This window comes from Theropithecus gelada, chromosome 7b (genome assembly GCF_003255815.1).
Source record: "Theropithecus gelada isolate Dixy chromosome 7b, Tgel_1.0, whole genome shotgun sequence".
NCBI classification, from domain to species: domain Eukaryota; kingdom Metazoa; phylum Chordata; class Mammalia; order Primates; family Cercopithecidae; genus Theropithecus; species Theropithecus gelada.
Genome location: NC_037675.1, coordinates 77,319,022 through 77,345,359, shown reverse-complemented (window position 1 = coordinate 77,345,359; position 26,338 = coordinate 77,319,022). Strand labels below are relative to the sequence as shown.

Sequence of the window (26,338 nt, the reverse complement as noted above, 5' to 3'; positions counted from 1 at the left end):
CTTCACCCCCACTTCTTCCCCAATTTGCTGAAAACAGAAGGCAAATGGTCCTCACTCGGGGCAGAGAGGTACCCTGCAGTAGTGGCTTCCAGACCTTGCTGAGCACCTGAATCACGTGTGAGGTTTGTAAAGAAACAGAGATGCCAGGGCCCCATCTCTGGAGACTCTGATTTGGTAGAGGTGGAGTCCAAAAAAGTATAACTGTAATAATTTTCCTTTCCATCTTGCAACTGTCTGCTCAAAGGCCTTTCCTTATCACCCTATTTTAAACTGCAACATCCCCCAACCTAGGCACTCCCCATCCTCCTTCTCTGCTTGATTTTCTGCCATACCACGTTTGTTTGTTTGTTTGTTTGTTTGAGACACGGTCTTGCTCTGTCGCCCAGGCTGGAGTGCAGTGGTGCAATCTTGGCCCCCTGCAAACTCTGCTTCCCTGGCTCAAGTGATTCTCCTGCCTCAGCCTCCCAAGTAGATGCCTGCGCCAACATGCAGGGCTAATTTTTCTATTTTTTGTAGAGACTGGGTTTCGCAGTGTTGCTGGGGCTGGTCTCGAATTCCTGAGCTCAAGCAATCCTCCCGCATGGGCCTCCCCAAATGCTGGGATTATAGGCATGAGCCACTGCACCTGGCCCAGCACTTTTTACCTTACTACATCATTTACATATTTATTTAGTTTTTTGCCTCCTCCACTGCCCCACCCCTGCCTCTAAAATAAAATTTCCATGAGGGCAAGAGTTTTGTTTTGTTCACTGATATTATTCATGGAGACTAGAACAGTGCCTGGTGTATAGTAAACATTAAACTTTTTGTCAAATTTCAGAAGCAGTATAGCATAGTAATTAAGTCCACAGACTCTGGCAATGTCTTGGGTCCAAATCTCAACAGCTGACCTAATAACTATGTGACCTTGGGCAAGTTACTTTGGAAGTTTCTACCCCTAGGTTTCCTCATTGGTTATGCAAATGAAAATAATGCCTACCCAAACTAGATAGCCTGTGTAAAACATCGCCTCCAGCACTCACAAGCAGTGTGGGCTTAAAAAGAAAAAAGAAATCTCCATGGCTCAGTATCCTCATCCGTAAAGTGACCCACCGCTGTGCTGGGATACAGTGAACAGCCCCTTCAGTTGGTGGCCTGGAAGTCAGACCTCTCAGAAAGGGTCCAGGAAGTCTGGAATGAGATGGGGTGGGAGCGGCACTCACTCTCAGGAAAGTTCAGTTCAGATGCAAGCCCTGTGTTGCGGGTTACGGGGAGCCACGTGCCCTACCCTCCCTCGGCTGCTCGTGGGAAAAGGCCTAGAGGTTCGGGCCGAGAAGAGGAGCGAAAGCAGAGAGCCGACTTCCCCTCACCCATCTGGGAAATGGGCTCGGGCCAACTGCTGACTTCGCGCTCGCTGGCGCAGCTCCCTGCGGAGCCCTCGGCGGGGAGGGAGGCTGAACATCTGGATGACATTTCTGAGAGAGCTGCTCCGGAGCAGCGGCTGGGGAGGGAGAGGTGCGCTCGTGCGCACGTGGGACCGAGAGGGAGGCGATTCCTCGGGGCCCGGGTCTTGTTTTTCTCGCTCTCTACCGCAGCCCCTTCTCCCGCCCCCCAGCCCCAGGCCCCGAGCCTCCCCGGCTCCCGACGAGCCGAGCTCCTTCACTGGCGGCCTCGCCTCGCCAGAGGGCACCCTCGATCTTCCGGAAAACGCCACCATTTTTCACTGCCCCTGGAGCATCTCCAGGCTTCTGCCCGCCTCCCGACTCCGATCTTGTCAATGAAGAATCGGGCCAGGATCGCCGCGGAGCGGACGCTGACCCTCCGACCCGGCTCGCAGGCCGGGAGTCCCCTCCGCGAGGCTGGCACGGCCGCCCCTACCGGGTCCCGAGCCCTTTGCGGACCCTGCCCCGGGTCGGGCCTGGTCCGGGGGCGACCCCGGGACCGGGGGACCAGGAGGGAGAGTAGACGCGGGCCGCGGACGGCGCGGACTGACAGCTGGCGAGAGGGCGCTGGGGCTGGGGGAAATGGAGGGAGGGGGCTCATCGGAGTAACTTTCCAGAAAAACAGCCAACGTGTAGCAGGAGTGATTCCAAGAGGGGAAAAAAAGTTCAGCTACCACGTCGAACGAGAGGACTCGCAACGTATTTTTCAAATGGGCTCGGCTTTTCCTGTGCCTGTTTAAAACATTAACATCGTGCAGCAAAAGAGGCTGCGTGCGCTGGTCCCTCCCTCCCCCACCCCAGGCCAGAGACGTCATGGGAGGGAGGTATAAAATTTCAGCAGAGAGAAATAGAGAAAGCAGTGTGTGTGCATGTGTGTGTGTGAGAGAGGGAGAGGAGCGAGAGGGAGAGGGAGAGAGAGAAAGGGAGGGAAGCAGAGAGTCAAGTCCAAGGGAATGAGCGAGAGAGGCAGAGACAGGGGAAGAGGCGTGCGAGAGAAGGAATAACAGCTTTCCGGAGCAGGCGTGCCGTGAACTGGCTTCTATTTTATTTTATTTTTCTCCTTTTTATTTTTTAAAGAGAAGCAGGGGACAGAAGCAATGGCCGAGGCAGAAGACAAGCCGAGGTGCTGGTGACCCTGGGCGTCTGAGTGGATGATTGAGGCTGCTGCGCTCAGAGGCCTGCCTCCCTGCCTTCCAATGCACATAACCCCACACCCCAGCCAATGAAGACGAGAGGCAGCGTGAACAAAGTCATTTAGAAAGCCCCCGAGGAAGTGTAAACAAAAGAGAAAGCATGAATGGAGTGCCTGAGAGACAAGTGTGTCCTGTACTGCCCCCACCTTTAGCTGGGCCAGCAACTGCGCGGCCCTGCCTCTCCCCACCTACTCACTGGTGATCTGACTTTTTTTTTTTTAACCTTTTTTTTCCCCCTTTTCTTTTCCATTCTCTTTTCTTATTTTCCTTCAAGGCAAGGCAAGGATTTTGATTTTGGGACCCAGCCATGGTCCTTCTGCTCCTTCTTTAAAATACCCACTTTCTCCTCATCGCCAAGCGGCGTTTGGCAATATCAGATATCCGCTCTATTTATTTTTACCTAAGGAAAAACTCCAGCTCCCTTCCCACTCCCAGCTGCCTTGCCACCCCTCCCAGCCCTCTGGTTGCCCTCCACCTGGCCTGCTGGGAGTCAGAGCCCAGCAAAACCTGTTTAGACACATGGACAAGAATCCCAGCACTACAAGGCACACAGTCCGCTTCTTCGTCCTCAGGGTTGCCAGCGCTTCCTGGAAGTCCTGAAGCTCTCGCAGTGCAGTGAGTTCATGCACCTTCTTGCCAAGCCTCAGTCTTTGGGATCTGGGGAGGCCGCCTGGTTTTCCTCCCTCCTTCTGCACGTCTGCTGGGGTCTCTTCCTCTCCAGGCCTCGCCGTCCCCCTGGCCTCTCTTCCCAGCTCACACATGAAGATGCACTTGCAAAGGGCTCTGGTGGTCCTGGCCCTGCTGAACTTTGCCTCGGTCAGCCTCTCTCTGTCCACTTGCACCACCTTGGACTTCGGCCACATCAAGAAGAAGAGGGTGGAAGCCATTAGGGGACAGATCTTGAGCAAGCTCAGGCTCACCAGCCCCCCTGAGCCAACGGTGATGACCCACGTCCCCTATCAGGTCCTGGCCCTTTACAACAGCACCCGGGAGCTGCTGGAGGAGATGCATGGGGAGAGGGAGGAAGGCTGCACCCAGGAAAACACCGAGTCGGAATACTATGCCAAAGAAATCCATAAATTCGACATGATCCAGGGGCTGGCGGAGCACAGTAAGTCCAAATTCTCGCTGGGGTGTCTGCTCTGGAGGGTCTGAACTGGAGCTGGGAGCTCTGCAGAGCGGGGCCTAGTGCTGGCCACACAGCAGGGTGCCCCAGGATTCACTAGCACCAAGGCTCAGGAGGTGCGATGCTCCTCCGTTGGGGCTGGGGAGGTGGGTGGGGAAGGACATAGAGCCATTCTGTTAAGAGCCGGTGCTTCTGGGAGGCCAGGAGCCCTGGAGCTGAGCGGCTTGCTGAACTCACATCACATCCTTGACTGATTTTAATTTGGAATTACATTGTGCTGTCCAGGGAAACATATGTATTCTTGCACATGCGATCATATCAGTAACTGTAAGCATCTGGGTGCCATAAAGGGGAAGGCCGGCTCTGTCAGGAGCCCTTACAGTTCTCAGTGTGGAGACCTTGGTCTTCTCCCTGCTTTTCACAACTCACTGTGACACGTCTCCGTTTCAGTTTTTCCAGTTATTGGGAAGAAGAGTACCTGCCCCAAATTAATGTCTGTCAAGCTTTTTGAAGCCCAGGCAAGAGACAGCTTCTTGCTGCCTGGGCCCTTTGGTCTACCCCACCCACGTGACCCACGAGACCCACGTGAGCTGTGTGTGTGGAGGGGAGAGGGTATGCACGAATGTTCCCAGGGCCGTGTACTTTAGGGCGACATGCAGTCTTGTGCATAGACAGACTCATGTGCTCAAAATGGGCGCCCTCCAGGCCGGTGGGCACGGGGAGAGAGGGTTTTGGCTCTGGATGCGTAGGGAGGCTGGCGCCCTTTGTGTCTGCGTGTCACGGGAGAGCGGGTGGAGGGGTGGCAGTGGGTGCACGGTGTGGGGGGGATATGTCTGGGAGCCTGCTGTCCCAGGGGGCTCCGTCTGCACGGAGGAGCCGGGCGGCTGCTGGGTGAGATGTCTGTGTGTGTTTGTACACGTGTGGAAGTCATCTGTGTTTACTGAAGGGGATTTTAAAAACCTCAATACAAGAGAGAGAAATTTGGCAGATGTTGAGAAACTGACAGCCCAGGAAAGAGGAATGTGAGCCACTCGTGGGCCATAGACTCCGCGAGCAGCTCTGTTTGCTTTTCCTACCAGCAGGTGTCCTCGCCGCCCTGACTACCTCAGCCCAGGCCCACCTGGGAGAGGGGTGGAGGGTGTGGGATGGAACTGGCAGGCAGGGGAGGGTGGTCAGCAGAACACACAGCAGGGGGTGAAAGGAACCTGGCTGGAGAGAAGTAACAGGAGTGGGTACCGATGGGTGGACCAGCTCTGGCTGGAGGTGCAAAGGCCCTGTTCGCGGCTCCACGCCAGGCAGAGGAGCCTGTGGTTACTGGCGAGGGGTTCCCACTCTAGCTTCCTGTGGCTGCCTGGAGCGCCTTTCTTTAGGATGTGGCTGCCGTGTGGGGGTGGAGGCTGGAGGCCGAGGCAGAGCTAGTGCTCCTTGCCCAGGGTCTCTGGGTGGGGCTGACTCAGAGGCCCACAGTTCCCAGAGGCACCTAGCAGCTGGATAACCAAGGCTCCAACTCCCTGGGAACCCACCAACACAGGAGATAGTGACCACAAGCATCAGAGGAAGGTCGAAATCTGAGGCCGACAGGAGAGGTGTGAGGAGAGTCCAGGGCAAGAGGGCAGGACTCAGACCTTCATGGGCTGGGTCAGCAGGAGGAGTCCAAGGGAGGAGGGATCCTGAGTCACGAGGACCCCCCCCCAGCCTGGAATCCTGAGCTGAGAATGAATGAGCCACGTGGAGGCAAGGCCACGCGGGTGCAAGTGGACATTGATTTTGTGCAGACTCAAGGCACAAATCGCAGATGGCCTTGGGAAAATCCCGGGCAGGGCCCCACAGATGCTGGGCAGCTTCCAGGCTGCAGTACCAAGACCTGCAGCAGATGGGGGTGGCTGTGGGGCTATGGAGCAATAGTCTGGCCTGGGGCAACCCAGCACAGCGAGCAGGATGCTGTTCAGGATGCTGGGGAGGAGCCAACACGCAATGCTATGAGGCTCACAGGTGCAAACCGGAAGCAGGCAGACTCTGCAGCTGTTGGAGGTGACTTGGAGGCTGAGCAGACGGACCTGGGCCCGCCCTACAGCTGGTCAGGTGCTGAGCCCACCCCAGAGAGGCAGACACACAAGGCACACTAATTATAAAGAAGGCAGTGGGCAGGTGCTAAGCAGGAGCAGAGAGCCATCATCAGGGGCTTGCGAGGCGTCGGGGTGGGGGGTGGGAGGAAGGAAGCCTGTCCTTAACTCATGAGGGCAGACGGAGGTGACACCAGGTCTGTGGTGGGGCACAGCAGGGTCTCGATGCCAGGTCCTCTGCGGGGAGGTCATGAGATCACGTTCTCTTCCATATTTCCTCACTTCTGGCCACCTCCCTGACCCAGTGAACATGCATTCGAAGGAAAGTGACAGTAGGAGCCAGGGCAAGGAGATGGAGGTCCCTGGAGAGGAAAATGAAAGAGGAAATGCTTTTTAGTGGTGCAGGAGAAAGGGCACCAAGGTGAGAACAGAGAGGAAGGCCTTTTCCTAAATAAACTTATCTCCCTGTTTCATGGATAAGGAAACTGAGACCTGGATCGCTTAAGTAATTTGTCCAAAAAGAGTGGGGACCCTAACCTAGACATTCTGCCTGCAGGACACATATAGTTAAGCACTCATGGATACGTAAAATACACGTTGTAAGTGCTACCTTTAACCTTTAGAGTTCAGTAGAACTTTGATTTGTAACATAAATGAATCACATGTTGGACCAAGCAGGAGAGGTCAGGAGTTACTATCTTAGTAACCCAGGTGGCAGATTGCATAAAGATAACCAGATTTGTTCTTTCTTAGCTCTGCAATTTTTTTTTTTTTTTTTTTGGCCCAGGAGAAATGCCACAAATGTTCTCCCTAATTTAATGAGAGTTTTCTTTATTTAATGAAGAGTCTCAAGCAGGTTAAGCAACTGCAGCTACATAAAAGAGACCTCTCTGAGCCTCAGTTTCCCCAGCTGTAAAGTCAGAGATGATTTCCAAACTCCTTTTCAGCTGAAAGAATTTTATAATTCCATCTGGGATGAATCAGCAGAGCCTCTACTGGGGAGTATGGGCAAGACTCTGTAATCCGTTTTCTAATTCTCCAGGATTTTACTGTGGGGAGGGAGTAGAGAGTTTCTCCGACCCCACGTGATGGGAAAGGACACAGCTTTTTTACTTATGTTGCCATCCCTCTTACAAAGATATCACCAATGTAGGTGTCATTTTATCTTCTGGCTTGTAATTATCTGTGTCTGTTCAGAGACTTGTTGTTTTCAGCCAAAGGCAGCGCTAAGACAACCGGCAAATCCGGAGTTTCTCAACAAAGAGAAAACTTGATATTTTAGTCTTTCTTCTCTGGCTGCTAAGTGTAGATTTTGTTTATTCTGAGAATTATTCTGAAAATCATTTGCCCCAAGGACCAATGCCCTCTGCACAGTAGGGGTCAGCACTTCTCCAAGTGTGGTCCAGAGGAAGCTGGAGGTAAATGTAGATTCCCTAGTCCCACCCACCCTTACAGAATCAGAATCTTGAGGGGTGGAGTCTTGGGGAATCTGTGTTTTTGACAAGCTCCTTATGGATTCTTAAGCACATTGAAGCTTAAGACTCAGGGAACTAGGGCAAAACCTTTTCTTAGAGGGATGGCAAACACAAGTGCCTACAGAAACCCGGCAGGAAATGCAAATGATCTGGAAGAAAAGCCACGGCATTGTGATAAACTGCACCAGGACACTTGGTCTTGGGGTCAGGAAGAAAGTAAGGTGTGTGAGACAGGGAGAGGGAGGGGACCTGGAGCCCACGTGCCCAGCCAAAGCAGCAGCAGCCAGCCTCAGCTCTTGCTGGGTCTTGCATTGAGGACTGTGGGTCCAGCTTGATTAGTTCTTCCCATGTCCCAGAAGAGAAGAAAATCTGGATCTTTCTGTGAAGTATTCCAATTTTTAACATGGGCTTAAAATGTTTATGGGCTTCTAACTAAAAATTTTTAAAGGTGTTCCATCAGCGAAGCAACACGTCTAATTTATTTAAAGGTTAATCAATAGAAAGCTCACACACACCATTAAAGCAGTGGTTTCTCAAACTTCCAGAACATCTGGAAGCCATGGTGCCCTTTGCAGCACATTATAGTCTGTGGTTCTCAACCCTGGCTGCACACTGGAATCATCTGGAGATCTTAAAAAAATATGCCGTGGACCCCACTCACTCCAGTGTAGTCAGAACTGCTGGGGAATGGGTTCAGGCATCGTTTGTTTTTAAAGCTTTCCAGGTGATTCTAACGTGCAGCCAGGGTAGAGAAGTACAACCACACTGATAAATATAGTCCCTTCTCTGGAACCAGCAAAAAATGATACATACAAGCAAAGGCACACGTAGCAGCCCAGGTGTCTGAACACATTTTAAAAGGCAGTTAACTAAACATGGCCAGCTATTTCCTGGTTTTTCCATGCATACTCTACGTGAATATTCTTTGCTTAAAACAAGATAGAGAAAATGGCATTCACCAATACACATTTTCCTGTGCAATGGAAAAAGTTGCTCAAGATTTAATTTGTAATAGTGGGACCCCCTAGTCCAGCTCTCAGTAATGCTAGTGTTCTGCGGAGGCGTGGCTTAAAAACCACAAACTGGTTTGCAGTGGGTCATTGTCTGAGGCGTAGGTTGACATTCTAGGCCCATTTAGTGGAATCTTGCCATATTTTGTTGATGAAACCATCTTCACCAGATGATCGCCCAGATCCCTCCTAGCTTCCAGAATCTCTGCTTCAATAAATGAGGTGTGTTCAGAAGACCTGAGTTCAAACCATACCTCCGCCACCTTCTAGTTATGTGACCTTGGGAAAGCCGTTTAACTTTTTGAGGTTCATTTTTCTCATTTGTCAAGTGATAAATTTTACATGTTTTCCTTCTCAAGGGTTGTTAGAAGGTCACATGAAGTAATAAAAACTCGAGAAAACATAAGATGGTGCTATTACATTTTGCTTATTTATTTACACTATGATTCATTCCACAGATTACTTAAAGCATCATTATTCAGTGAATTTGATTGTCAAGAAGATTGTATTTACATTTTCTTTGATCTCCCAGGCAATTCTTTTTTTAAATTAACTTTAATTTTTTTGACAGAGTCTCACTCTGTCACCCAGACTGAAATGCACTGGTGCAATCTTGGCTCACTGTACCTTCTGCCTTCTGGGTTCAAGCAATTCTCGTGCCTCAGCCTCCCGAGTAGCTGGGGTTACAGGTGCCCACCACCATGCCCTGCTAATTTTTGTATTTGGAGTAGAGTCAGAGTTTCACCATGTTGACCAGGTTGCTCTCGAACTCCTGACCTCCAGTGATCCACCTGCCTCGGCCTCCCAAAGTGCTGGGATTACAGGCATGAGCCACTGTTCCCAGCCTTTAAAATTTTTAATTTTAAGTAATAGGGATAGGTCCTCCCTATGTTGTCTAAGCTGATCTTGAACTCCTGGGCTCAAGTGATCCTCCCACCTCAGCCTCCCAAGTAGCTGAAATAACGGACATGTGCCAACACGCCCAGCTAATTTTTGTATTTTTTATAAAGATGGGGTTTCACCATGTTGGCCAGGCTGGTCTCGAACACCTGAGCTCAAGCAATCCACCCACCTCAGCCTCCCAAGGTGCTGGCTGGGATTACAGGCATGAGCCACCGTGCCTGGCTGCCAATTCTTCTTCTTCTTCTTCTTTTTTTTTTTTTTTGAGACGGAGTCTCACTCTGTCGCCCAGGCTGGAGTGCAGTGACGCAATCTCAGCTCACTGCAACCTCGACATCCCAGGTTCAAGCGATTCTCCTGCCTCAGCCTCCTGAGTAGCTAGGATTACAAGCATGCACCATCATGCCTGGCTAATTTTTATATTTTTAGTAGAGATGGGGTTTCACCATGTTGCCCTGGTGCCAATTCTTTTTTAATCACTAGCAATTATGTCCAGGCTTTGCTTGCTAGCGTCAAATTGCTTGTGTCAGCTAACTTCTGAGTGACTCTGGCCGAGACCCTCTGGACAGCCATTTCTTCCTCTGAAGAGGGTTGCACTACATGACTCCTAATGTACCTTCTAACTCATTGGAAATCTATACATCCCGGTAATAGAAAATGACCTTTCCCACCTCTTTTTTGAAACCTTAAAATTCTCCTCAGGAGGAGTTCATCTTGGGGAGCAGATTATGATTGATAGGCTGGAAGAAACCAAAGAGGACGGCCACTAGGGTGTCCTGAGAACTCTCCTAGCTCATAACTTTCTCCATCCCCTGACTTCCCACTGCCTTGACCCACTGTGACTGTCCTCACCAGCAAGTGCCATTTTCCATCTCCCTTCTTTTTTTTTGAGACAGAGTCTCCCTCTGTCACCCAGGTTGGAGTGCAGTGGCGCAATCTCAGCTCATTGCAACCTCCGCCTCCTCGGTTCAAGCGATTTTCCTGCCTCAGCCTCCTGAGTAGCTGGGATTACAGGCGCGCACCACCACACCTGGCTAATTTTCATATTTTTAGTAGAGACAGGGTTTCACCATGTTGGTCAGGCTGGTCTCGAACTCCTGACGTTGTGATCCGCCCACCTCGGCCTCCCAGAGTGCTGGGACTACAGGTGTGAGCCACTGTGCGCTGCCCCGTCTCCCTTCTTTTTACAGCGAGGTGCATGTTGCACTGACTTACCCTTTATTCCTCTTGTAGTCACTGGTGGTGTGTTATTTATTTACTTTATTATTATTATTATTATTTTGAAACATAATTTCCTTCTGTTGCCCAGGCTGGAGTGCAGTGGCACAATCACGGCTCACTGCAGCCTGGACCTCCCGAGCTCGAGCGATCCTGCCAGGAGGTGCTATTGTAACTGAAGCCGTATCGATAACAGCTCCTTCAAGACCTAGCTCTGTTGTCCTTGATAGGGTTACCAATGCAAGTAGCTTATCCACATTCAGACTATTACAAACTTGTAAACTTACACATTACTTAGCTATCACTGACTTCTCTCCTTGGTTCTATCTGAAATGGTTTAGGGAATCATTGGCAGTATCTGTTCTTTCAACGCCAATTATTAATCAGGGCTTCATTAGACAACATTCACACATTTCTTTTCCTAACATCTGTTCCATTAATTTTCTAAGAACCAGTGTCAGGCCCACCAGATGGCAATTTCCAGAAACACTCACTCATCCTTTCCTGAAGATCAGTAGCGCATTTGCTTGTTTCCAGGCCTCTGATCCTTCCTGCCTTGTCCGTGACTTCCTCAGCCACCCCTCGGGGTGATTATAAGCTCATTCCAGCCATGTCCATTATGTGTGGAATCTGGGTCTATGCGCTTGAATTTCAGCCTCGGGCTATTGTTACCATTTGTGCAGAAAGTTTTTCTCTGGGTGTGAATACTGCTCAGACCTTGAGGCTGTCAAGTGTACAGGGGCAGAGAAAAGACAGGCTCTTTCCTTTCTCTGGCTCAGAGGGGTGGGAAAGAGCATTGGCTGCCCATGTCTTGTGGACAGGGATGAAGAGGCCAGCAGGTGACAGCGTCTGGCATAGCACGTGCTGTCAAGGAAAGAGAAAGGAGCCAATGGAGGAAGCACCTGTGTTTCCGCCAGGCTCATGATGTGGGCTCTTTGCTATATAAGCCGGGCTTCATTGGGTCTAAAACACGAGGTTGAGATGTCACTGCACTGCTCAAACACTTTCAGTGACTCCCTACTGTTAATGGGTTAAAATTTAACCTTTGAGTCTGACAGGTGGACCCCAATCTACCATCTTGCCCTTTCTCACCTGGCTCCCACCTGCTGCTTCGGGTCCCTCTTACTCATTTGCATTTCCTCCCTTCCCTGCCTTTGCTTCCAGCAGTCACTCCCTGTTCCTCCCCATCCTCAAATCCTCAGTTGTCACGTCTTCCATGAAGTGCTCCCTGCCGTTTCCCTCCTTTGATTTCCTGCAGCAACCAACCCCTGAACTTCTCTGAAAATCGTTGGTTTCCTGTCACTCCCCTCACCTGTGCTCCTGCATTTTGACATCTTCCAGGGCACTCTGTCCTATTATTTCTCTCTAGTTCTGTTATTTGGGCCCATGTATTAATACCCCCCACTTGGATATTAACCCATAAGCCTGAGGCTGCAATTTTTTGAATTTTGAAATCAGACCTTGGCGATGACCTTGAGCAGTAGGATATAAATAACTCCCACATGCTTAGCATTCCAATAATGGAACACTAGGCATAAATGGATTTTAATCCCCTTGAAGGCAGGGGTTGTGTCTGTTCACGTTTTGCTTCCCAGTGTTAGCACTATGCTTGGCATATAGTAGCTGCTCAATACATTTTTTATAAATGAATGGATGCCCAGATGAACAAACACAGGAATAAATCAACTAGTTGTAAGATATGTAAACTACTAGGTTGCTGATATCTTTCTAGAATCAGTATTTTCTTAGGCCGGGTACGGTGGCTTACGCCTGTAATCCCAGCTCTCAGGGAGGTAGAGGCAGAAGGATAGCTTGAGCCCAGGAGTTCGAGACCTGCCTGGGCAGTATAGCGAGACCCTGTTCTCCACAAAAAGGAAGAAAAAACAAAACGAAACAAACAAAAGTGTAGAATCAGTATTTTCTCAAAAAGTAGGAAAAACAGGTGGGAGAACTTACCAGAACTGAGATTTTAAGGCAGTGGGAGGAGGGGGCAATTAGATTTGACTGGCCAGTCTCTAGTGCCATGTCGTGGAGCTCTGAGGCCACACTGCTCCTTGCTCAGGACTGTGTGTGATTCTAGGGCCACCAAGAATCTTCCTCGTATCTCCACCTTGAGGTCTGAGACCTCAAGCCTCTAGGGAGGTGGCAGGCAGGATGGTGGCCACTTGGTGCCTGTCTATTGGCAGCACACTGTTCCTGCATGTCTCACTCATGCTGTGCCCTCTGCTCTGCTTTATCTCCTAGACGAACTGGCTGTCTGCCCCAAAGGAATTACCTCCAAGGTTTTCCGCTTCAATGTGTCCTCAGTGGAGAAAAATAGAACCAACCTGTTCCGAGCAGAATTCCGGGTCTTGCGAGTGCCCAACCCCAGCTCTAAGCGGAATGAGCAGAGGATTGAACTCTTCCAGGTAACTCCTCTCTCGGAGCAGAAACCACACCTACGAGAAAGCCAGTTCCTTTGCCATATCAGGGCACCACTGGGTGCAGAGTTTGGCAGACCTGGGTTTGAATCCTGGCTTCTCTGAGCCTTTGTTTCTGTATCGGTGTCTGTCATTAAAACACTTAAGAGTTAGCTAAGGCGCTCGGGGGCCATGGCATTCAGGAACCACTGGTTTCTTATTGCTCCCTCACCTGTGCTCTGCACTGTGACATCTTCTGGGGCACTCTGTCATGGCCTCTAGTACTCACTCCTTTCTCTGCCCTATAGATCCTTCGGCCGGATGAGCACATTGCCAAACAGCGCTATATCAGTGGCAAGAATCTGCCCACACGGGGCACTGCCGAGTGGCTGTCCTTTGATGTCACTGACACAGTGCGTGAGTGGCTGTTGAGAAGAGGTAGGTGGACCCTTCAGATGAACATTTCAGAATGAACCTCAGGTCCCTTAGTCCTCCATGAAACAGAGGGAAGAGGACAGAATTAAGGGAGTCAGAGATCTGGGTTCAAACCCTAGCTTTGCCACTGAGTATTCTCCATTCATTCACTCAACTAATGTTTATTAAGTGCTCCCTGTAAGCCAGGCCCTGGGGATGCAGCCATAGGGATAGGAACTATGAGAAATGGAAAGAGGGCAATGTGATAATGATTGGGTGGGGTCCACCAGGGAAGGTCTCTGTGATGAAGAAATTCATGCATTGACATCTGAATGATAAGGAGTCAGCCCATGAAGATCAGAATAAGGGATGTGCTAAGCAAAGGCAACAGCGAGGCCCAGGCCCTCAAGTGGAAATAAGCTTGATTTGTTGGAGCAGCAGCAGCAAACAGATTGGTGTGGCTGGAGCATGCTGAGCTGGGGTAGAGAGGAGGAGGGGAGGTGGTCAGAGAGATTGCTGGGGCCATATAATTTATTATTATTATTATTATTATTATTATTATTATTATTATTTCTTGAGACTGAGTCTCACTCTGTTGCCTAAGCTGGAGTGCAGTGGTGCAATCTCGGCTCACTGCACCTCCGCCATCTGGGTTCAAGCGATTCTCATGTCTCAGCCTCCTGAATAGCTGGGACTACAGGCGCACGCTGCCACACCTGGCTAATTTTTTTTTGTATTTTTAGTAAAGATGGGGTTTCACCATGTTGGCCAGGCTGGTCTCAAACTCCTGACCTCAAGTGATCCACCCGCTTTGGCTTCCCAAAGTGCTGGGATTATAGACGTGAGCCACCATGCCCAGCCAATTTAATTTAGAACATCATCAGGTCATGGTGAGGTTTCAGGACTTATTCTGGGGGTGATGAGAAGTGTGGGAGTGCTATAACCAGAGATGGGGATACTCAAGGTACCCAGGTATTCCTTCCTGTCCCTCTACTGGGCGTGAAGTCAAGAGCCTAGGAGAGCCATGTGGATCTGCTGACAGCAGCTCTGCTGGGAATTCTGACTCACACAGCTACCAGGAGGAGGGACTGGGTGTGGTGATTCGATTAACATCTTTAAAAGATCCCTCTAGTTTCCAGGAGGTCAAAGGGAAAGGCAGGAAAACCAGTTAGGAGCCATGGTGGCAGCCCAGATGAGAGCAATATAGGCTGAGACTAGGGTGGTAGCAGTGGATATGAAGATTGTATGGATTTATTCTGTATTTGGAAGGTAGCCAGTAAGTAGCACAGGCTGATTAGGTGTAGGGTGTGAGGACACAAGAGCATTCTGGATGACTTCTAAATTTTTCGACATCCAGGTGGTATCACTTATTGAAACGGGGGGCCTAGGAGAAGAACGGGTTCTGTTCCGGCCAGTTAAGTTTGAAAGGCCGGGTGGTCATGCAAGCAGAGCTATCCCAGAGGCGTAACACACTTCACATGTCCCAAATATCTTACCCACGCACTGTCTTTCTTCACCTGGAAAATAAGGCAATGGTTCCTCCTCTGCATGCCTTATAGAGTTGTTTTAAGGATCAAATGCATTTGAGAGAACTTCATGGTTTTTACCATGTTTTACAGGAGTAAGCTTTTCTTATTTTAGATAAGGAAACAGGCCGAGAGAAGTTAAGTGACTTGACCGAGGTCATCCAGTCTGGATGAGAACTTTGGTGGCTCATGACACCATCCTCTGTGTTTCTTTCCCTTTCCTTGACTGGTACTGCCTGGTCTGATGCTCAGTGGGTTGGGGTCACAGATGGCAGTCCCATCTGTTCCTTCTCTCCCTCTTGGGCAGGGTTTTCTCCTGTCATCAGCTGCTATAAAGCCACAGACCATCCATATATTGATGCCCAGAGTCCCTGAGGCAGGTGGATCCTTCTAGGTCCTTGGTATTTTAGCCAACTAAGAGTTAAAACTCAAAGGCAGAGATTACAAACTATTTGGCCTGCATATTGTTTTCGATTTGACTAGTCATCAACAGTTTTGGGTGTTTTAAGTCAGGAGATTTCACATAAAACCTGGACTTCTTGCTGTTTTTGAAAAGTTGGAAGATTTCCTGGTAACCATCCATCACAGACGAGTACCAGCCACCCCTTAGATGGGGTATGCATCCTCAGTACCCACAGCCCTCACTATTCCCTATTGTTCCCCAAGAGTAAGGCTGGCAGTTCCTGTTTAGTATCACATGCTGGCTCGATTTTCTCACGTGACCTGCCTGGACTCCGTAGGCATCGAGTTTGCATTGCTTGGTACCCATGGAGCCCAGGCAGGTCACATAAATGAGAAAATTCCCCATCCAAGGGGAATTATCCGGTGGCTGAGTTGGCAGATGGTGGGCTGGAGATCCTGCCCCAGTCCCAAGGGTACCCAGGAATTCCATCCTGTCCCTCCTACTGAGCATGAAGGCAAGAGCCTAGGACAACCCACGTGGATCTGCCGACAGCAGCTCTGTTGGGAATTCTGACTCAGACGGCTACAGAAAGGAGGGGCTGGGGAAATTAATCTCTTAACTTCCCTGTCTGATTTTGATCAGCTCCACCTGGATTTCTTTGAAGCCCTGGGCACTTGAAGGAGTTCTTATTTTCACAGCTGCAGAGCTCAATGAGAAGTTTGCATTGAGAATGATTTCCATCCTCCTGAGACATCAAAAAGATAATTTCGTAATAAAACCTATGGGTCCCCCACCCACCATCCCCACGGCTGCCAATTCTGAGGTTAGTTCTTCATTGGAACCTTCAGTTCCCACTTAGGCAGATACTGCCTACCTTTCCTACAGGGGAATCATCACACAGGTTTGTGCTTATAGAGAGCCCATGAGTCTCGTCGGAGTTCATGGCTTCAAACCAGGCAACAAAGGACTCCAAATTGGAGCAGTTGGTGGTGTGGATTGATGAGGAAACTGAGTCACACATGTGGTCTTGGATTCATTGAGCAAACATCTGAGAGCCCTTGTGCACCAGGTACCCAGCCTGCATTCTGGGTCCCAGAGTGGGTTGGAGCCTACCAGGGCCACTGGGGACCCAGGTCTCATACCCTTGTGCTATTGCTCATATAGTCTGCAGCACCTAGCTAGACAGGGCCAGGTCTCCCCTAGCAGGCTGGGGAGGGAGCATCATGGCTCAGAAAAGGTGGGACACTGGGAAACAACCATCTTGCATGTTGGTGAATGTGTGGGCATCTTCCTTGGTGGTCTCTGTTGCCCCCTCTTTGCCCCTCCTTATCTCTAACAAGAGTTTGGGATCTCAGGCATCAAGCTGTCAGTGCCTGAATCCTGGCAGTGCTATCCACTGGTTGGATATCTTGGGCAAGCTGTTTAATCTCCCTAAGCCTCAGTGTTCTCATCTGTACCATGGGGGATAACAGTTCTTGCTCTATGGGATTACTATAGAGATTAAATGAGTTAGTGCTTGTAAAGTCTTAGAGCAGTGTTTGATATGTAGTAAAGTTCCATGCATTTTGGTGATTGTTTTATCATCTCTAAGTCCTCTATCTAGATACAGCATGTTGGCCAAGCCAGGCCACCCTCTCGTGCTTACCCCCTGGACCCTCGCTCTCCCCAACACAGCTGTCTGCACCTTGACTTTCTAATTCACAGATTCATAGAACTCACTCCAGGTCTCTTCCAGCCCACTTTGAACCAGCTTGACCAGGAGGTACACGGTGTTGTTAGGTAGCCCATTTCAGCTACTCCGGCTCCTCCTTCCAGCTGCGTTAACCCCAGGGAGAGGGCACTCCTCATACTTCCCTCTCCAGTCACTTCTCCTCCAGCTGGGTGTCAGCTGCCTTGTTTTATTGGTCTGCCTTCCCTCACTGAGCGAACCTGCTGGAACAGAGATCTTCAAGCTCAGCAGGCGCAGTGTGCCCCAGAGGTTGCCCTGACTTGGGGTAGAGCGGATCTGGTTAGGCTCTGGAGTTTATGGAAGAAAGGGGCTGGGTTTTAACCAGTAGGACTGGGATGTCCAAGCCAGCCTAATGTTGATGGGAATCTCCAGGCTTGTAGGCTTGTATCCTTCCATCCATGAGAAGGCTGCTGGGCCAGGTCGGACTCTTTGGGGTTTGCCCTGATGGCACAATTTCAGGAAGACTCCAGGTTGTCCCCAAGGCCAGATGCTCACACACATGGTATGTGGCCTCAGGGAGCAGCAAATCAATCAACTCACTGAGAGGCTGACCCTGAATCCAGAGAGGTCTGTTCCCCATGACTTCTTCTACACCTGGTCACAGCTGGCTGCTACCCCAGGATCAACAGAGCTTCCCAAATTAAGTCTTACCCACCATAATTGACATGATACCAGATCCTACCTGGTTTTCCATGTAAAATTACTTGTCTCAGTGCAGACTTTCCATTTTCTTTCTTTTTCCTTCACTTCACTCAACCTCATTTACTCAGTTCCTGCTTCCTTGATTTTGGTTGCCAAAACTCATGATCCCACAACTACTAGGTGAATGGGCTGGAGTTGCCCTTCTTGCACCAGAATGTCAGGCACCAAACCCTGGCACCTCCAGGCTTTATCATGCTCACTGTCTCCACGCTCATGTCATCTGGACCCTCAGCCATAGTTCTCTATCATCTCCTCTGTGCTGTTTTCTAAGTTCACAACTGTCTTCCCAAGCTGTTCGTCTTGGTATGCAATCCACATTCCAACTTCCCATCATGGTGAACAAGGATTCCCAAAGAAGAAATGTCCAAGTAATTTTTACCTCATTGTGTCCTTGTTTCTTAGGGAAAATATGGCCCAGTGTAACCATGATGTTCATCTTATCTCTTCTAGAATCTGCCACTTTGTCTAGACCCACAATCATGGCCCTGGTAGAAATGCTTGCATCTTCCACTGAGATGGATTCTGCTTCCTGTCTGCAAGTGACCTTGCCTCTAGCATTGGTTCCTGACTTGAATTTTTTGGCCAGCATTACATCCTGTGGCCCTTTGAATTTACGGCCTTTTGAATCACGGTCTCTGTGCTCGGAGACTCTTTAGTTACTCCCTGTCCCTAGTCTCTTCCAGTCCCTCTGTCTCTTGCCCTCATCCTTCCTCAGTAGGTTGGCTCAACGATCCCCTCTCCCAGAAACCACGTAGATGGCATGAGTTTTTACTTTCCTTCCTGTATCTGTGTCCTTTTGCCCCCAAGTAGGTAGGTGACAATTTTCTCTTAATGGCATCCTTTGAAAGGGAACGATTATTCCACTTCTGTTTCATGATGGCCACTAGTGTATGCCCCCATTTGGTGATTCATAATATAACAGGAATACCTGGAATGTGGCAACGTGCGCATGAAGGTCCACTCTGAGCTCTGGAGGCGCTTTCTGTCTCCTGTGACCCTCAATAGAACTCAGTTCCTGTGAGTCCCTGTAGGAGCAGAGGCCCTGGCTCACCCTTGCGTGGGTGGTGGGTACACCTCCCCATCACACAGAGGCGTTTTTCTCATGAACTCTGTCTTATTTTGCAGAGTCCAACTTAGGTCTAGAAATCAGCATTCACTGTCCATGTCACACCTTTCAGCCCAATGGAGATATCCTGGAAAACATTCACGAGGTGATGGAAATCAAATTCAAAGGTAACAAAATGAATGTGTATGGCAGGATGGGTGAGTGGGGCGGGGGCGGGGAGAGTCAATGGGACAGGATAGTGCAGGAGACCCTAACCAGACCTCAAGAAAAGAAACCAAGCTCCTTCAGAGAGATAGCCAACTATTTTGTACTTGAGTCATTCTGCTTTGCCCCAAAAGCAATGAGTGTAGCTTTCAGCTTATAGCTTAGAGAATGCATTAGCCTCTGGAAGACAATATGGTCTGGTAAGTGGTGAAACTGTGTGGGCAAGCCCTCTAGCCTCTGGGCCTAGTGAAATGGGATAAGAGTTCCTCTTTCACAGGGTTGTCAGGCAATTAAATGAGATAACGAATAAGGAACACTGAGCCAGAAATACTCAACAGATAGGAGTTGTCTTCCCCCTCCCTAAAAGACAGTAACTTTGGCTGTCCTGAACATGAGTGCCCAGACGACTGAGCTTTGCAGATGTGCGGGGCCTGCCTGGCCTTGCCCAGGGTCCTCTGGGTTTGGATGATTGCTTCCAGTCTCAGGGTGTTTGTCCGCAGGTGTTTGGGTAGAGATGGTGAAGTCGTTGAGAGTCATTTCTGGTTTTCCATTATGTTTGCAGGGAACTCAGCCTTGATGATCTCTGGAGTTTAGGAAGGTTCTCTTTTCCTTTCATATTCCCATGTTGGGTAACTGCGGAATGCCTGAGGTCAGAGGCTGGTCTAGGAAAAGGTGCAGGCCTCTTTTGGCCCAGCGCTAGACGGTGATCTTACCCCACATGGGCTCTATTTTAGAGCCTTTTTTTTAAAGCCAAAGATTTGACACTGTAATCACAGAACCTTAGAGCCCAGAGGACCTTCAGAGTCCTTACTTACAGGCCAGCTTAGGATGAAACCTTCCCATTTCAGTGAATCCTTGTCTTGTTTATAAAGATTTTCAGAAAAAGGGATTTGTGATCCAGGTCTCTCATTTATCTTACAGATCTGGTGCCCCTTCCTGAGACCTGAGCCCCTCCTGTAGCTATGTACATTAATTCCTCATGTTCCTGTCCTCAGTGAGGATGGACAACAGCTGGCAGCTGTCCTTCACGAAATTGATCTCCATTTAGTTGAGACTCTAAGTCAGTCTCCAATCTTTTCCTTTTTTTTCCAGAAGAAATGGGTTGATGAATTTAGGTTTTCTTTCCAGAGCTTGTTTGCTAAGCTATTTTTCATATGCTTCATTATCTCATCTGAATTTTATAGTGAAAACACTTCAAAGACTGTAAGTGCAATGTGAATTTTAACAATTATACAGTCTTGTTTCTTTGGCTCCCATTCCTAGGCCATCTTAAGTTGTGACACCTTAAATTTTCGGTAGGACTTCTGCATTATCTTGATCCATTCACATTTTAAGAGGAAACTCACACCCCAAGATTCTAAGTCTAAAATCTAAAGTGACAACCCAGGGCTGGGCGTGGTGGCTCACACCTGTAATCCCAGCACTCTGGGAGGCCAAGGCAGGTGGATCACTTGAGGTCAGGAGTTGAAGACCAGCCTGGCCAACATGGTGAAACCCTGTCTCTACTAAAAATACAAAAATAGCCAGGCATGGTGGCACGCACCTGTAATCCCAGCTACTTGGGAGGCTGAGGCAGGAGAATCTCTTGAACTCCAGAGGCGGAGGTTGTAGTGAGCCAAGATGGGGCCATTGCACTCCAGCCTGACTGACAGATCAAGACTCTGTCTCAAAATAACAAAAAACAAACAAACTGACAACCCAGAGGTATGTGGTAGGCACCCACTTAGTAACAGGGTTGCTTCATGGGTCCATGAAGATCCCTAGGAATCTCAGCAAGGGCTTTCTGCCCCTTGGGAGATTTCTATACAGGAGTATGGGGATCTGAACATGGGGCATCTTTCAGTGGGCATCCTTACAATGATGAGTTCTTTTGATACTGGCTCCTCCGTCTGCTCTTCCCCTTCCTGCAGCTGGACATCAGAATTAAGCTGCACTTGTCCCCCACACCTCCCTCTCAGACTGCACTATCCCTCCTCCTGGGCAGTGATGGGACGTGGGGAGGAGGCAGTCTCCAAGGGCTCTGCTCTCCTTAGACAGGAGATTGTCGCTTTCCTTCCCTTCTGCAGGCGTGGACAATGAGGATGACCATGGCCGTGGAGATCTGGGGCGCCTCAAGAAGCAGAAGGATCACCACAACCCTCATCTAATCCTCATGATGATTCCCCCACACCGGCTCGACAACCCGGGCCAGGGGGGTCAGAGAAAGAAGCGGGCCTTGGACACCAATTACTGCTTCCGGTGAGCCTGGGCCCATGTGGGAACCAACATCTACTGCCTGCCTACTGCAGGGCAGGCCCCAGAGCCAAGCCACACGCAACAGAGGGTCCCTGATGCTGTTCACAAACATCTCCAGGAGGAAGACTGAAAATCTCTGACAGATCTCTTTGTTTTCCTGGGGGTCCCACTATTTTTCTGTAGGTTAGCTCTGGAAGGGGCTGGCTGCAGGAAATGAAGAAAACTCTGTGAAGAGGAGTGTTGCTAAAATAGTGTGGATTGGAGATGCTTGGTCAAAGCCTCTCCATGATTTCCATGTTTTAAGCATTTGTAGGGTGTGTGTGTGAGATTAATGTAGGAGTTTCCATGAAAGAAGGGCTCAGTTCCCTCTGAAGGGTCCAAGGATGCTACTGGGTGGTGGCAAATAGAACGGTCTCCATTTGAACGGGAAATCAGAGCTAGAGAAATTAACAAACGAATTCAGAAATTACTGGGTAGCCACAATACAGAGATAGAAAAGATCCAGCTTCTCTTATCTAGGAGCAGTTTCACTGCTCATTTATAAGGGGAGGATAAAGCATGCATGCCAACTACTAAAAGGGAGAAGATGATCACGCCCGTAAGAGGCTCCGAAGGATTAAGTGCTTTAATTAGGAGCAACAAGTTTACCTATGGACACAGGAAAGGCTTCAGAAGGGTGTGGAATTTGAGCAGAGGCTTCAAGGATGAGGTTTGGGGATGAAAGGATCCAGGAGGGGAAGTGCTGCAGGTAAAAGGAGCATGAGTGAGTCCATTTGGCCTCAGAGGATGCCTGAATGAAGCTGGGGAGAATGAATTGGGAAATATTTAGATCTGGAAACCATGTCTTATGAGGATGGTTGGGCTTGGGAAACTAGGGATGTTGAGCTGGGGGAACAGCTCAACAGCAAGCTATAGGAGAGGCAAGGTAGTTGCTGCCAACTGTCCTGCAGCCATGAAGGCTGGCGTGTAGATTTATTTGTTCCATGCGTCTCTATCAGTTAGGAACAAATGCTCTTGGCCAGTGACGTAAATCATAGTGGATTTCTTGTTCACAAGAGGCTGATAGCAGCAGGCTTAGGGTGGGCTGGCTGCTTAATGATGCCACTGAAGGCTCAGTTTTTCTCTCTTTCCAGTCTGCCATGTTTAGTATGTTGGCTTTTCATCCTTTTCCTTATGGCCACAAGTGATTACTGGGGCTTCAGGCATCTTGTCCACATTTAAGACAAGAAGGAATGAGGGAAGAGGAAGAGCCAGAAGCTTTCTTCTTCCATCTGTTACTTTTATAAATAATCAAATGTCTTTGCCAGAACTTGTGCTTACCCCCTGCATACTTCTCCTTGTCTGATGGGTCATTTTTGGGCCACATGACCACTGCTACTCACAAGGGAGGCCAGGAAAAGGAACACCTGGTGTTTTAGACTCTGTAATGGGATGTGGCAAGGGAGAAGGGGGTTAGGAATGGTTATTGAAGAGATAACCAATAGGGTCTGCCATGGTTCACCCTTGGAACCCACAAGAAGCCAGATTTTGACTAATAGCTGTCTTTGGAAGTAGCAAGTCTAGGTCTCAGCAGATATGAAAGCAGAGGCTGGATGACCACTTGGCAAGGGGTATTATTGCCAAATGCATCTCTGTAGGCAACAGAATTGAAGGGCCAGATCACATTTGGGTGAGCTGTTGAACCATGGTTCTAATAGAAGGATATGCTTTATTTGGCTAAATGGCCTTTAGATTGAGTCTCATCTGTCACCTACTATTGTAGACAAGCTGCATAAACTTAGAATTTATTTCTGGCTGGGTGCACATTAGGAGGGTAACAATAAAACCAACCTCAACAAAGCTGAGTTGGCTAGTAACAGTTAGTGCTTGGTTTTCTGTGGAGCACTTTATAGCTCTGCTTTGATTTGTGATATAAAAGGGAGCAGGGCCACCTTTGCCTCTTTACTCTTCCTCATACAGCGTTTATCTCTGTTTCTTACATCCTTGGGATCCCGGTCTTCAACATATGAATGTGCCTTTCTGGTTTCTTCTGCCTCACGCCCTTGAACCTGGGATTCCACTGACCGGAGCCACCTATGATGGCATGAAAGGACTCCAAGGGAGAATATGAGAGCGTTCGTGAAGTTTCTTTTATTGGTGGTTTCTTTTTAAGTTGATTTTCTATAAATGTTTTTTGTTGTAGCAACTTGGAGGAGAACTGCTGTGTGCGCCCCCTCTACATTGACTTCCGACAGGATCTGGGCTGGAAGTGGGTCCATGAACCTAAGGGCTACTATGCCAACTTCTGCTCAGGCCCTTGCCCATACCTCCGCAGTGCAGACACCACCCACAGCACGGTATGGAGCAGGCTCATGCTATCTGAGGCACTGGGGCTGACCGATCAGGTCACTTGTTAAAAAGAATGAGTGAAGGATTGAATGTTGAGTGAGCGAATGCTGGTCTGGGGTGAGTAAAATCCCTCTGGCGAAGGTTCTGATCTTGGCACCCTGACTCAGTTCTACTCAGTCACATTCCGCCCTTTTAAATTCCTACCATAGTTTCAACCAGCCTTTTAATTTGCTTTATCTAAAGCTGTCTGTACCATAGTAATTAATTAACTGCCACGTGTTGCCCTATGTCAGAGATATGTGCATGTGGCTAGCAAGGAACACTGAAGCAGAAAGGCTTCTACCAGAACTCTGATCATTCCAGCCTCTCGAATGTAGAAAACTTACTCTGAAAGACAACAACAAGCATGGACAAGAAGCTAATTTGAAATTCTAGGAACAGAAAGTGAGATAGCCGAGAGTCCACAACCCCTGAAACTAGTCTATCTTTCCCTCGAGGGGAATCAAAAATAGGGCAGTAATTTGTGAAGCATGTTTCTTTCTAGTTCATTATTTCTGCATCCTGTCTGGGGCCCTACACTCTAGCACTTACTAAATGGCTCAAGGCAATGTTTTGTGAGAACATTTCTCACCGAAGTGATCAGTTCCAGCTAGGATGAGCAATATAAGAGTTGTTTTCTTAAAAGCCAAGAATGGCCCGGCGCGGTGGCTCATGCCTGTAATCCCAGCACTTTGGGAGGCCAAGGCGGGTGGATCCCAAGGTCAGGAGTTCGAGACCAGCCTGGCCAACATGGTGAAACCCCGTCTCTACCAAAAATGTAAAAAATTAGCTGGGTGTGGTGGCATGCACCTGTAATCCCAGCTACTCGGGAGGCTGAGGCAGGAGAATTGCTTGAACCCGGGAGGCGGAAGTTGCAGTGAAGATTGCACCACTGCACTCCAGCCTGGGTGACAGAGTGAGACTGACTCAAAAAAAAAAAAAAAAAAAAGCCAAGATAATTCATTATCAGTGTAGTAACTGTCATATGCTTCAACTGATCACCCCAAACAAGTGCAGTTATTCTGCTTCTGTCATTGCGGATAAACAACAGCTACCCAACTACTCACTCACCCAAACCAGGTTCCAACAGTTCCTCTTTTTTTTTTTTTTGAGACGGAGTCTCACTCTGTGACTCAGGCTGGCGTGCAGTGGCACTATTTCTGCTTACTGCAACCTCTGCTTCCTGGGTTCAGGTGATCCTCCCACCTCAGCCTCCCAAGTAGCTGGGATTACAGGCGCCTGCCACCACAGCCGGCTAATTTTTTTGTATTTTTAGTAGAGATAGGGTTTCATCATGCTGGCCAGGCTGGTCTCAAACTCCTAACCTCAAGTGATCTGCCTGCTCAGCCTCCCAAGTCCTGGGACTACAGGTGTGAGCCACTGTGCCCGGCCCCCAACAGTTCCTTTTAAAGAGCACCCGTGACCATTCTAGCGCTTGCTTAGCCTCTGGGACTGCCCTTGAACTGGGAGAGTTCCTGGGTTCCAGGCCTGAGGCTTGACCTTCCAACCTCTCACTGACGTGTCCCTTCCCAGGTGCTGGGACTGTACAACACTCTGAACCCCGAAGCATCTGCCTCGCCTTGCTGCGTGCCCCAGGACCTGGAGCCCCTGACCATCCTGTACTATGTTGGGAGGACCCCCAAGGTGGAGCAGCTGTCCAACATGGTGGTGAAGTCTTGTAAATGTAGCTGAGACCCCACCTGCGACAGAGAGAGGGGAGAGAGAACTGCCACTGCCTGACTGCCCGCTCCTCGGGAAACACACAAGCAACAAACCTCACCGAGAGGCCTGGAGCCCACAACCTTCGGCTCCGGGCAGATGGCTGAGATGGAGGTTTCCTTTTGGAACATTTCTTTCTTGCTGGCTCTGAGAATCATGGTGGTAAAGAAAGTGTGGGTTTGGTTAGAGGAAGGCTGAACTCCAGAACACACAGACTTTCTGTGATGCAGACAGAGGGGATGGGGATAGAGGAAAGGGATGGCAAGTCGAGACGTTGTGTGGCAATGGGATTTGGGCTACCCTGAAGGGAGGAGGAAGGGCAGAGAATGGCCGGGTCAGGGCCAGACTGGAAGACACTTCAGATCTGAGGTTGGATTTGCTCATTGCTGTACCAAATCTGCTCTAGGGAATCTGGATTATGTTATACAAGGCAAGCATTTTTTTTTTTTTTTTTTTAAAGACAGGTTACGAAGACAAAGTCCCAGAATTGTATCTCATACTGTCTGGGATTAAGGGTAAATCTATTACTTTTGCAAACTGTCCTCTACATCAATTAACATCATGGGTCACTACAGGGAGAAAATGCAGGTCATGCAGTTCCTAGGCCATCGACTATATCGGGCCTTCTGGATATGCTGAACGCAGAAGCAAAGGGTGGGAATCAACCCTTTCCTGTCTGCCCTCTGGGCCCCTCCTCTCCCCTCTCCCTCGATCGTATTCCCCCTCGGACACTTGGTTAGACGCCTTCCAGGTCAGGGTGCACATTTCTGGATTGTGGTTCCACGCAGCCTTGGGGCATTATGGGTTCTTCCCCACTTCCCCTCCAAGACCCTGTGTTCATTTGGTCTTCCTGGAAGCAGGTGCTACAACATGTGAGGCATTCGGGGAAGCTGCACATGTGCCACACAGTGACTTGGCCCCAGACGCATAGACTGAGGTATAAAGACAAATATGAATATTACTCTCAAAATCTTTGTATAAATAAATATTTTTGGGGAATCTTGGATGATTTCATCTTCTGGAAGATTGTTTCTAGAACAGTAAAAGCCTTATTCTAAGGTGTATGTCTGATTCGATAAAGACCCTTCAATTAACCTTTTTTTAATTCCATGCCCACGGCTACTAATCCGAGGTAACCAGAATCTGGGGCAGAGACTCTCTCAATCAC

General features: G+C 49.2%; 1 protein-coding gene across 2 annotated transcripts; it reads left to right on the top strand.

Annotated features, from left to right (window-relative positions):
• Nucleotides 1-1,275: 1,275 nt before the first annotated feature.
• Nucleotides 1,276-26,234, top strand: TGFB3 (transforming growth factor beta 3). Of its 2 annotated transcripts, XM_025392854.1 has the most exons (8): nt 1,276-1,494; nt 2,499-3,725; nt 12,651-12,814; nt 13,114-13,243; nt 18,705-18,812; nt 20,916-21,087; nt 23,267-23,420; nt 24,985-26,234. In XM_025392854.1, exons 2-8 carry the CDS (start codon nt 3,374-3,376, stop codon nt 25,141-25,143), a joined length of 1,239 nt encoding a protein of 412 aa, XP_025248639.1. In that variant the 5' UTR covers nt 1,276-1,494; nt 2,499-3,373; the 3' UTR covers nt 25,144-26,234. The 2 variants fall into 2 exon arrangements, with proteins under 2 accessions (XP_025248639.1, XP_025248638.1); XM_025392853.1 differs by lacking the exon at nt 1,276-1,494 and having other exon boundaries at nt 1,766-3,725.
• Nucleotides 26,235-26,338: the final 104 nt, after the last annotated feature.

What these genes read in the sequence shown, in the direction of transcription:
- TGFB3 (XM_025392854.1), top strand. Translation starts at nt 3,374, where the DNA reads ATGAAGATGCACTTGCAAAGGGCTCTGGTGGTCCTGGCCCTGCTGAAC. An exon ending in TGAGTGGCTGTTGAGAAGAG is followed by an intron (nt 13,244 to 18,704) that starts GTAGGTGGACCC and finishes CTTATTTTGCAG; the next exon opens with AGTCCAACTTAGGTCTAGAA. An exon ending in GACACCAATTACTGCTTCCG is followed by an intron (nt 21,088 to 23,266) that starts GTGAGCCTGGGC and finishes TTTTTGTTGTAG; the next exon opens with CAACTTGGAGGAGAACTGCT.